This window comes from Nicotiana sylvestris, chromosome 4, assembly GCF_000393655.2.
Source record: "Nicotiana sylvestris chromosome 4, ASM39365v2, whole genome shotgun sequence".
Classification (NCBI taxonomy): Eukaryota; Viridiplantae; Streptophyta; class Magnoliopsida; order Solanales; family Solanaceae; genus Nicotiana; species Nicotiana sylvestris.
The window spans coordinates 160,274,766-160,287,164 of NC_091060.1; the positions used below are offsets into that span (position 1 = coordinate 160,274,766).

At 35.2% G+C, this 12,399-nt stretch overlaps 1 protein-coding gene across 4 annotated transcripts; it reads right to left on the reverse strand.

Moving 5' to 3' along the window:
* Nucleotides 1–6,781: 6,781 nt before the first annotated feature.
* On the reverse strand, nt 6,782–11,671 carry LOC104216047 (protein TIC 22, chloroplastic). 4 transcript variants are annotated; one of them, XR_708377.2, is made up of 9 exons: nt 11,209–11,671; nt 10,857–10,919; nt 9,837–9,911; nt 9,252–9,302; nt 8,998–9,057; nt 8,826–8,888; nt 8,017–8,052; nt 7,108–7,295; nt 6,782–7,017 (listed from the first exon to the last, which is right to left on the reverse strand). XR_708377.2 is itself a non-coding variant. In XM_070172316.1 (9 exons), the coding sequence occupies exons 1-8, from the start codon at nt 11,620–11,622 to the stop codon at nt 7,203–7,205; spliced, it is 855 nt and encodes a 284-aa protein (XP_070028417.1). In that variant the 5' UTR covers nt 11,623–11,671; the 3' UTR covers nt 6,834–7,013; nt 7,156–7,202. The 4 variants fall into 4 exon arrangements, 1 of the variants encoding a protein (XP_070028417.1); XR_708378.2 differs by having other exon boundaries at nt 7,098–7,295; XR_011406980.1 differs by having other exon boundaries at nt 6,834–7,013; nt 7,098–7,295.
* Between the last annotated feature and the right edge of the window lie 728 nt (nt 11,672–12,399).

Below are 12,399 nucleotides of genomic sequence, written 5' to 3' on the forward strand. Positions count from 1 at the left end.
CCAACAAAATAGTAATGAGTTGTGTGAAGTTGAAAATGAGCTTATACGCCAAATGGAGGAGCTAAAAGTAGAGAGTCAATCATTCGAGCATATGTTTGTTGATAATGTCTATGTTGAGAAAAGTACACTAGAACCATGTGAAGAAGGAGATAATGTTATATTTGAAGATTCTAGTGCATGTAAATATGAGGATGTAAAGAGTAATACAATTTTAGAGTTAGCATGTATTGGTCCTCATTCCATACATTTTTCAACATTGTATTTGGATGATGACATGGAAAACGACTCAGATGAGCCTTTGGAGGAGCCAATGGACGAGGAACGGGTTGCCTATATTCTTGAATTTACTGTTCCAAAAAGTAAAAATTACATTCCTCATCTAAAGGCGAAGAAGTGTAGAGTAGAAAATTTATTGCTTGGCCTGATTTTCTTTTTAGCCCCACCGAAGAAGTATAGCCACATACTGGATGTCCTATTTGGGGCTCAATTCATAAGTTCGAGGTGGAGGCAAAAAGTGGTTCAAGTCGTGTCGCGACGTTAAATCAGGTGCTTATTGGGAGGCACCCAACTTTACTGCTTTCTTTTATTTTTGTTTATTTTTTAATTTTATTTTTATTATTTTGTAGTATTTATTTTTGTTTTGTAGGATTATGAGCATAGGAAGCAAATCCATTGGAAGAGTGCAAAAGCAAGCTAGATGGTGAGAACTAAGTGTGAGGTTCCTACACAAAGGACCATGCTTGGGGAAAGTCTGAGTACCCCATGAGCCGCTATTGTTTCAGCCTTTGGCCAGGGAGTCTCTTTTACGCTCTTATTATTTACAGTCTGCATTGAGGATATTGCATAATTTTAAGTGTGGGGTGAGGAGATTGCTGGTGATTTTTCGTGCGATCCTAGTTTAATTGTAGTACTCTTTCTTAGTATACTAGCTTTTGTGTAAAAAAAAAATGAAAAATCGGAAAATTTGGACTTTTCCCGACGATGGATTTTGTGGACAACTTTCTTGAGGGATTAAGCTCCAATAAAAATATAGAAAATGAAAAAGAAGGGTGAAAAATAGAAAAATCCAAAAATATGTCTTTTATTTTTCTTTAGGTAGCAATAATCCCCCGTAGTTTTTCTTTGTGCATCGGTTCTTTTCCATGGGATGTAGTTTGAACCAGGTAGTAGTTTTTTTATTTTTTAGAGTAGATTAGGATTTTAAGAAATAAAAGAAGGAAGGGTGATGAACTTAGGTTCCTTTGACTTGTTTGATAGTAGCATATTTAAGCTTTGGCATGTGGAGTATCTTCCCAATATTTTGAAATTGTTCATGATGCCTTGATGAAATTGGATAGCATATTTTGTGACGCCTATGTCTCTTTTGCTTGACTTATATTCACTTTGTGCTTAATGCTTAATATCTTGTGGCGCCGTGAATACTTGCATTGGTTGAGAGTCGGAATGAGACCGTCCTTAGTGAGTCATGTGCCATGTATGAAGTGAGGTTTGTGTAGTCCATGTTATTATGATTGAGTCTAGAACTTGCCCGGTATGTAAGTTAAAGCAAAATTTTAGGTGATGCTCGGTTTGAAAATTGATTTTAGGCCTTCTTTGTTTTTTCTTTCAGCTTAATTGCTTATCACAAATAAAATCTATCCCTAGTAAACTCTTTTGAGTCTATAGACTTTTATTTAGGCACCCACATTACGGGTTTATATCCTTTTTTTTCTTGATTGACATTATTTTAATCACATTACCTCTTATGACACTTTAATTGTGAAATGAGCGCCAAAAGAAGTAAGGACTAAGTGTGGGGTGGTTTTTTAGTGGAACCAATAGAAGAAAAAATGTGCACTTATTTTGTAAAATAATACACCACTAGTGGAAATTGAAAAAGAAAAACAATACTAGTTGAAAAAAAATCGAAAAGAAACAGAGAAGGAAAAATTAAGATGATTAAATTGTTGTTTTGATTCTTACTAGTGGGGTATAAATTAAAGTATCGCTTAAAGAAAGAGGAAATAATTTTGGGGAATGATCTTGTTTGTGAAATTGAAGTGGATTGAAGAAATTGCGCTTAAAGTTTATTATGTAATGTGTTAAAGTGTTCAGGAGGGTGAACCACTAATCCTAAATATATCCTACCCGTCCCTTAGCCCACATTACAACCATATAAAGTCCTAATTGATTTTAGACCGAGTGAGCCTACATTAGCGGAAATACATTATGGGCAAGTATATGGTACTTTTTGCATGCATGTGACTTCTTTGTGAGAGTGAGAGATTTTCTTTGATATATGTGAGTTCTTGAACTATATTTGATCATGAGATTCAAATGTGCGGATTCAAATTACCCTCTTGTTCTTATTGTGAGGGCACATGGTTCACGATAGATAAATAACATTATTAGACTTCTCTGTGATGTTTTCAAGTCTTGGGTGCATTGTTATATATATGAGTCGACTTTTGAGGCTAGGATTGTTATGAGCACGTTGTCTTTGTTGTGAATATGTGAAGAATGGCATAAATAAAGGAAAGTGTAAGTGATTGCATATGCTACAGTTTAATTGTTGCTATCAACCATGGTCATTAGTATTGTGTATGTTGAAAAAATAAAATTAAATAGCTCTTCCCTAATTGAGATGTACGTTGTTGGGGGTATATTTGTTAGTCCCATTGCTCGAGGACGAGCAAGAGTCTAGTGTGGAGTGTTGATGTTAGCTTAAAGTATATATATATATTTATATGTATATCGCCTCATGTTTTACTTTTGTATCATGGATTTAGGATGTAAAACGTGTTGATTTATATTAATTTAAGGTGTTTTATGTGTAGGAATAATCCGGGAGCAATTGGGGGCGAAATGTGCAAAATTAGAACCAAAACGGACGAAAACAAAAAAAGTGAAATTTGCAGCGCCACAGGCAGCGCCTAACCCTACCTGTGGCGCCAAAAACAGAAACTCCAAATTGGCAGCGCCATGGAGGGCGCCTGGAACTAGGCAGGGCACCGGTGGCGTGAAACTTGTCCAAATTTGCCCGGGACAAAGTTATTTCTGCCCAAGACCCCTCTAACTCGTATAAAAGGAGTTCTAAACCTATTTTGGGAGTTATCTAACATATTTTGAAGGGGATCTAACATACATTGAAGGAGAATTCACATGGAGGAACACACACCACGCTTGGAGGAGGCTTCTAACTAGTTTTTCTTCTTCTCTTCTTTTAATTTCATAGTTTATTTGTTCTAGAGTTTTGGGTGCTACATGAACGTTGTAGTTTGAAGCTTGAATTGTTTTTATTAATTTATCATATTGGTTTATTTATTCAATCTTGCACTTAATTATTTGATTGCTTGATCGTCAATTGAATACTATCTACAAATCTAGGATTGAACTCGGAAGAGGGAATTCTAGATTGCATATAAGATTGAGTAGAGTAAGATCTTAACGCTAAAGGGAGGGGGGAGCGGATTGCGGTTAGGATAGGAATATACCTAATCGTCTTGCTTGGTTACTATACAGGAATTATTAATGCGTTCTTGTTAATTCTAATTCCATAGGAATATAGGCGTAGGTTAGCTTGAATAGGCGAGTTGTACTTCGGGAGAAGGCTACAAGCAATATATTAACCCTGTCAACCAATAAACCAGATGAATTAATTAGACGATTTAAGTGAAAAACTCAACGGGGTCGTTAACTAACACATAGTCTAGAATATTCACTCACATTGAATTCGTCGTTAAGCTTGTCGTTGCTTTCTTTAATCTCCTTATTTGCTACTCTAGATTATATTTTGTTAAATATCCATACGTTAGGATTCACTTGAATCGATTAATTATTTGGTTTAATTTAGTTGATAGTTAATCACAAGTCCCTATGGGTATGATATCTGGACTTACAATCCTATATTACTTGTTGACCACGTATACTTGTGTGTGCGTTTTGGAGCAACATATACATCATATAATTTAAATTATGTGTTTTCATCTTTTCCTTAAAAGGAAATTTATACTATTATATCCGCAGTATAATATATTTTAGCAAATTACATAACTAAAGCATTCTAACAATATGTAGAATTTTCAGCATAATATAACACACCTTATCATGGCTCTTGTCCAACACCTCAACTATTAAATGATCTTCCCAAATGGAAAAATAAAGTTGGAAGGACAGAACGATGAGTTTAAGTTCTGTCGCAGCTATAGAATAATACCAGAGAGTTCGATGTTTTGATTCTTAAGAAAAAGAAAGAAATTTAAGTCTAAAGTGAAAGCGTAATTTTACCCTTAATTACTTTAGTCTATGTATGATATAATACACGTATTCTTTTACCGCATTCTACCCCATATAAGCAAGAAAGATCGAAAGAATTACAAGAAAATACACATGACTTCACACCATAACAAAAAATGGCTCATGTTTTTAAGTTTTACCCGACCTAACCCATATTGTACGTATTTTGAAAACACTAGCTCTTGCAAATTCATAATCTGTGTTCTTACAAGTTACAACCATTACTTCTAAAAGTTATGGAGTTCAATTTGTATTCTCACAACCATTACTGATTCTCCCCCTATGTCATCTAATTGCAATGTAAAACAATTAAAGAGTAGAAATCCACCATTGAAGGTCATTCAAAGCTTTGCTTTAGAAAATAAATTTTTTTGAGTTTGTTAGCTGTTTGGATTAAGTGTTGTTTCAATTGATTGAAAATATCAAAAGGAGTTCAAAATTTGAATTTGAAGTGATTTGTAGTAGATTTGAGTTAAATTTCTAAAAAGACGCAAGGAAGAAGACAAAGTCAGTTTTTTGTATAATCTTGTATAATAGTGTATATGAGTGTATAAACACATCTTATACACTATTATACACTTTTATACACACTTATACAAGTGTCTGTAGACGAACTTCTTCCACGATTTTTAGTTGCAATTCCTATTCAAAACTAGTCCAAATCTCCATTAAATGACTTGAAATTTTATAAACCTCCTTATATTATTTCTAACAAGTCTAAATAACGCCCACTCCAAGTTTCTCACAAAATCAAATTCGGAACTTAAACCCACATATTTAAACTTGTTAAAATTCTAATTTTCACCAACCATTTAGATTTGGTTTGTTGAACTAATATTTGAGTCACAGTTACTGATTCAAAAATTAACTTAAAAGCTTGAGCAATCTTTTCTAAAAATTAAATAGTAATTTTGAGAATCTATTGGAGTTGAATGTTGAATCTTAGCCATTGAAATATTGGTTATAAAATTAAAAAGTAGGGTGCCAAGTTGTTCTTATGCGAAATTTTCGGGGGAAGTGCACAGTTAGCCAATAATAAGATGTATTTACTTTTAAGCCATTATTTAAAATGTTTTTAGTCTTTAGCCACTGCTTTAATAAACTTTTACCCGCTCGGACGAAAATGCCCTTCTACTCATAAAGTTGAGGATCAAGTGTCTTTAACTTATGAGCTTGGTACTGTAAGTTCAGGACTAGATGTCCTTAATTTATGAGCTTGTAAGTTAAATTTAGGACTACATGTCCTTAACTTTTGAACTTGTAACTCTAAGTTCAGGACTACATGCCCTTAACTTTTGAACTTGGAACTCGAAGTTCAAGACTACCTGTCCTTAATTTCTGTGCTTGTAACTCTAAGTTAGGGACCAAATATCCTTAATTTTTGAACTTCCAACTCTAAGTTCAGGACCAAGTGTCCTTAAATTATGAGCTTGTTACTGTAAGTTCAGGACTAACTGTCCTTAGTTTATGAGCTTCTAAGTCTAAGTTAAGGACTACCTGTCTTTAATTTTTGAGCTTGTAAGTTTAAGTTTAGGACTATCAGTCCTTAACTTTTGAACTTGTAACTCTAAGTTAAGGAATACATATCCTTATTTTTTAAACTTGGAACTCTAAGTTCAGGACTACATTTTCATCTTCTTCACCAACAGTTTCCATCAAAATACGTCATTGTTCGTCCCATTACACTCTCTTTATCAGAAAAAATACCAACAAGAACAACTGTAACACAATCATCTGAGCTCACAAAATTACCAATCCGTAAGATTTTCGGCGATTATGGTCTTCCTTTAATTGGTCCATGGAAAGATAGACAAGATTATTTTTATAATCAAGGCAAAGAAGAATTCTTCAGATCAAGAATTCAAAAATACAAATCTACTGTTTTTAAAACCAATATGCCACCAGGAAATTTCATTTCTTCCAATCCAAACGTTGTCGTTTTGCTCGACAGCAAGAGTTTTCCGATCCTTTTCGATGTATTTGCTGAAATTGGACAGAACACAAAAGAGATAGAAGAAAGGGTAACACCGTCTTTTCATATTAATTTAATAGACTAGTGGCTACTTTTGCTCAGCATTAAAAATGCTAGATAAAAAGTATATACCACTTTAAAAAATGACTATCCCACGCAATTTTTACGAAATTTTCCCTATAAAATTGAACATAGATTTTCCTCGTTAACTTCTGCAGGTATTATGTAAGAAGAAAGAAAAAAACTAACCAAACATTGTATAAGCTATGCTTGATTTTATACGGAGATTAATTTTCCTTGAGACACCAACCAATGTAACTAATGCTGGATTTCGTCCCAAACACAGGGTACCATAAAAAGGTCCATAGCTTGTAAGCATTTCCTTCTCTCAAAATAAAGGGTGGGTGAAAGTATGCAATGCATCAACGGATAATGTAATGGCTAGGCAATGTCATTGGAGATTGATCAAAGTTCAACAACTGATCATAATGACCCCTAAATCAATCGGTATCTAATAGAATTACTGGAACAGTATTAAATAATGGATGCATTACTGGAAAATTTTTATCTCATGAATCAACAAAAGTTATGGCAGAAGAGCGAAACGTAATTTAACAATTCAAACTGTGCATGTACAGATGACACCGAGTATATTATGCCACTCTAGTTACCAACTCATCGACTTAATGTATACCATGTTAGTTGTTCCCCCATTAAATTTTCAAGCAAAACTTGATCCTTCATGCATCTTTAAGCTATTCCAGCACTACCTGAACATATCAAGTAATTAGTAAGTGCTTCTAGAAACCAATGAAAAGTTAATTAAACAAACCAGAGGGAGAAAGCATACGGAGCTTAACTATTTGGATTTTTCTGGTCGACCAAGTGCAGGGGGGGGGAATGTGAACCTGCCTCTATTTGGATTTTTTTCGAACAGAAGTTGCTTCCAAGAAATTCATGCTTTTGTGACATCTTGAATGTGCTGTGAATGGCTTTTGCCTGGAGGAATAAAAATAAGGTCCTCCCAACCAGAATGTCTCTGACTTATCTGCCACAGGAAATACAGAGAAGCTAAGAGAACTAAACGAGAAGGTAGTGGAGTGGGTTACCATGTAAGATTGGTGTTGTTTTTGCTTAAACAAAGGATAGAATAAAAATCTTTAAGATTTTAACTGAATATTTCATCTATACACCATTTGAAATTAAAATTTTGGGGATCAGCTTCATCCCCTATAATAAACCCCTCCTGCATGTGCGTCCCTTCCCAGAACCGTACAGGCCCAATACCAAACTCAACACAAACTTAAAACAATCAAAAAATAAGAAAGAGAAATGATGCCTGTGTTTGCATTTTCCACTTTTTCCTTACAATTTCAAGCAAGGAACCACTTAACAATGAGCAAACATATTTTGACAGCAAAGGCTGCAGCATTTAATTTTCGCATTATCTTCGTCCCATCAGAAAAGAATGGGAGAGGGGTTAAAGCTGGTAGATTAGTCATGTATTCTGGCTTTCTCATTATGTTTCTTTCTTTCTCTGAAATCAATAATAATCGTTTTGGTTCCCCAACAAGTTTCTGGGGGAGACATAATTGATTGATCGATATGACATCATTTATAATTCTGAACTCAGCAGTGCTAAAGTTCATCATTACAAGGTGTGTAGTGCAAGAACAAATATTATTGGCGCAAACAGAAGAAAGGAGACTAAGATAATAAATCTTTTAAAATATTAAATCCTAAAACATATAAAATGACCAAGAACCTACCTCCATTTTTTTAAGGACATCTTCTAAACTCCCTACCTGTTAATGAGGAAAAAGAATATTAGTAAGTTAACATTAGCTGCTACAGTGCCTTGTTAATTGACAATGGCAGATCTAACAACAAAAAACTTGACGAATGCAGAAAAGCCAGCAAATATAGGCCTTTCATGGACAAGCCTGAGATAGAAAGTCCGATAGGAATCTTTAGAAAAGAACAGAAACACTTTTCTTTTGATAACTTAGGGAAAAAATACTGCCAGAAAAGGATGGGCAAATTGATTTTTACATAAAAATGATTTTTAAACAGCACAATGTTAATGTCCTTAGCTCCATTTCCTTCTCATAACTGATGTATGAAATTTTGCATTAACGTTATAAATAACTAGGGAAACTTAGCTATATATTTCAAGTAACTACTTGAAAAATAGGACTTTCAACTGTTAATCCTCTCCATTGCATGCTAAATTTACTATGTTATGCTCTCCAAGTGGAACCTGTTGCATGTGAATTCAAATTTAAAAATCCTTTCTACACCTTCAGTTTAGAAAGAATTTTCCAGCAATTTTACTTCTATCGGCATGCCTCAGACAATCTGGTGACACGAACTATGCATATAATTATTAAAAACATCTTTCGAGATTCAGACAATGCTAGGCTTGATAAAAGAAAGATTATGCCAATGAAATTTACTCCAAGAAACTTATTTAAAAATTACTCAAAGACATTCTACATTCACCTTTTACCATTTTTGAACATTCTAAAACTATCTGCACGTCCTATTGGAAAGCAAACAGAAAGAGTGATTATGATACCATAATGTGCTGAGAAACGCCTCCTCTAGATGCCCTTGACGACAATTCCTTTTCTATATCCTCCTGTATACCAACAAATGAATTCAAATGATAACCATCATGAAATTTTTATATCTTCTGACTGCACAAGATATAATTACATTCTACATTTCAAGATGTTAAACCAACATACCTTTCGAAAGTATATTGGACAGTATCGTCTGTTTCTCTTTTTCACAACTAGGAGGTCAGACTGCACAAGATAAAAAAATAGCATAAGAATCAAGTGGAGTTTAACCATATTCAGTGCAGTCTCCACCAATACATAAAATTTCCATCAAAAACTTTGCAGTGAGTGAAGTTTGTAATTCTTAAAAATACACAGGCAGTATATATAATTCTCAGAGGTTTCCAACATATAGTTGGCAAAGAAGTTTATACTGGTACCTGGAAAACAGGGACTCCATCAAATCCAGTCTTTACATCAGAAGCTTTTAACTGTCACACAAAGAAGTCAATGTTAAAATGAACAGATCTATTAAGCACACATTAAAATGAACATGTTTATGCCAAAGAGGTTTTTTCCTTGTTAGGAGGAGGAGGAGGAGACAGAGATCAGGTGGCAATGGAGGTGAAGCCATTAGTAATCTATGCATCGCTAGAATCAAAATCTGCTAGGCTAGCGAGCAAGAGCCTACATACAAGGCATGTCAGTAACCCGAGTTCATATCTCGGGAGGACCACCATTTTGGAAAAGTTTAGTTTATCAGCAAAAAGAAAAGAAAAGGCAAGGGCGTTGGGCATGTCAGTGAAATTCAAAATTGGTGGGCTGCAATCAATTCTAGTGCATCTGGTCATTAGTCAAAACTACATGCCAGCATACTTTCACTTAAAACTATTAAATGTAGATGAATATATAGTACAACTTCACTTGCACAACTGGAATAGTAACCCTATGCAATGTTACTGTACACAGAGAAAACTACAAGGATCCCGATCCAAAACTTAAGTAAGACCAACGAGGATAACAACCTCTATTGCATTCTGAACTTGAACGGGATCTGGCAAAAATCGAAATGCGATTCCTTCAACCTTCAACATGTAAACCTGCAAGTGGATACAAAACCAAGTAGGTGTAACCAATCAAAACATGAGCCTATGTCTAGCAACACCTCTAAGAAGTGGAAAAACAAAAATCAGAAATTCTTGAACATACAGATAACTGCAACTAGTTGCAACAGATTACTTAATGTAAACTGGACCTGTTACGTAGAGATAAAAAACGTCTTCCATTTTTAATTAGACTTCAATTTTTCCTTTTAGTTCAATAACTAAAGAAGAGATATTCAATGGGTCTAATAAGAAGTCTGAGGCTCAAAAAGAGTACAACATGGTTTTTTTCCTTATGAATAAAGGATATGAAATGTCGACAATGCATACGCCTTATCTTAAAGATGAAAAAATGTGAACAAATCACTAAAAGAAAGGTAAAGGGAAATGGCTTAGTGAATTAATTGTTAACCCTGAGGAGGCCAGGTAATCCAACTGAGCCTTGGCTCAAGAGGCGCCTTTGAAATTTTTTTCTTAATGCAAAACAGGATGCAGAGTCCGTTTTGATTCAATCAATCAACTACATGTCATTCCCAAACAAGTCAGGATCGGTATCTATATTCGAATCCAGATCTTTTTTTACTAATACAAGATTAAACAACCATCAAATTTTATACCCATTCTTGCAAGAAGAAGAATCTATAATAGGCACAGAACAAGATTCAATATATACATATAACTATACTACTAGACAAAATTTGTCCATCACTAATACCATACGTATCACTACACTCTCAGAGTCTTCGTATTTCGCTAACGTTCAACATTTACATAGTAAGATGGCATTCTCCATAGAGTAATCCACACATCAAACTTAACTCCTAACTTATGCAATCTATTTCTATTAAACCTACGAACTTGTAAAAAGCTACTAAAGAATACCAAAAGCAGATAGTATATCTTTGAAAGAAAAATTTAAAGCATGAGTACCAAAACATTCACCTGATCAAGTGTCAGTGGAACTACCTTAGCTCCACCTCTAACTTCGCCCTTCGGCAACCGTACCTGAAAAAACTTCACAGTTCACTTCTACGCAAAACTAACCTTCCATTGTATAACGAAAATTTCTATATCAATTACTCCAAAACTACACCTCAAAATCGCAAACTAATAAGGTCAACATAACCAGGTCAACATTATCAGTCTTCTCTATCTGCTATCCTATGTATCTATCCTGCTCTATTACATTCTAATACTACTAAATATTTACTACATTACTTAAAGGCAATCTTCCAATGCTAAACATTATGAAGTTAACAAAAAGTCTATAAAATGAAGAAAATAGGAAGTGTACCTGAGCGAGAAACGCCTCGGCATCCTCTTGACGGAAGCACAATAATCCGATTGATTTAGCACCGTTAGGGTCCGAAATGAGCACGAATTCATTATTAGAATTGCTAACAGTGTATACAGATGTTCCAATTAGTGTCTTAGCCACATAGTCTGAGCTCAAACCGGCGTTTTTACGGACCTTATCTTGACGCTGCGACACAGAAGCAAATGGAAGAGATAGAGGATAAGAATGCGATGCCGGCAGTGGCGGCGGCGGAACAAAGTCGGCGGCGAATTTTGAAGTCAGCCGCTTAGCTTCGTCGAAACGAGTGGTGAGTTCGGCACCGAGTCGGGACCAGTGTTGGTGGACGAAGGTAGAAAGAGAGAGCAGAGGACTACTGGAGGGTCCGAATCCGATTGAGGGTTTGGACTCCATTGTTGTTCAGTGAGAAGGGGGGACGGAATTCTTAGAAGGCGGCTTTCATATTTCAAGTTTGGGCTTCAGTTCTACTTGGGTTTATCATTAGGTCCAATTGTAGTTAGATCTGCATAACATAACCCATCTCCGAAGGGCGAAGGCCTATCATTGTTTTGTCCATTGGGCTGAGTCAGGCTTTGGAAATTGGGTATCTTAGAAGTTAGATATTAGTGGGGGCATTTGCATCTATACCTGTTTTTTTGGTCATATTTTAACTTGTGTCTGCTTTGCAAAAAAAATTGCAAGCGTACCCATTTTTTCGCATAACTTCAGCACACGGGACTGCAGTAGCAAAGACAATCACGCAAAACTTCAGCATTCTAGTAGTCGAGCCTGAAGTTCAACTCTAGAGCTGAAGTTTTTGTTTTGTAACTGGCGAAGAGCTGAAGTTTTTGTGTTGTAACTCGCTAGAGCTGAAGTTTTTGTGTTGTAACCTTGAAGTTCAGCTCTAGAGCTGAAGTTTTTGTGTTGTAACTGAGAAACTTCACTGGGAAACTTCAGCTCTAGAGCTGAAGTTTTTGTGTTTTAACTGGGAAACTTCAGCTCTAGAGCTGAAGTTTCTATCTTTGTAATTGGGGAATCCCAATTCAATCCTTATTGGAATTTGGAGTTATCGAAAACTTCGGAATGGCCCAAAAGAAGAGAACTTTTGCACCTGCATTGAAAATGGTAGTCCATATGAAAATTCTGTCATAGCTAAAAAGAATTTTACAAAATCCCACAAAAGAAAGAAAA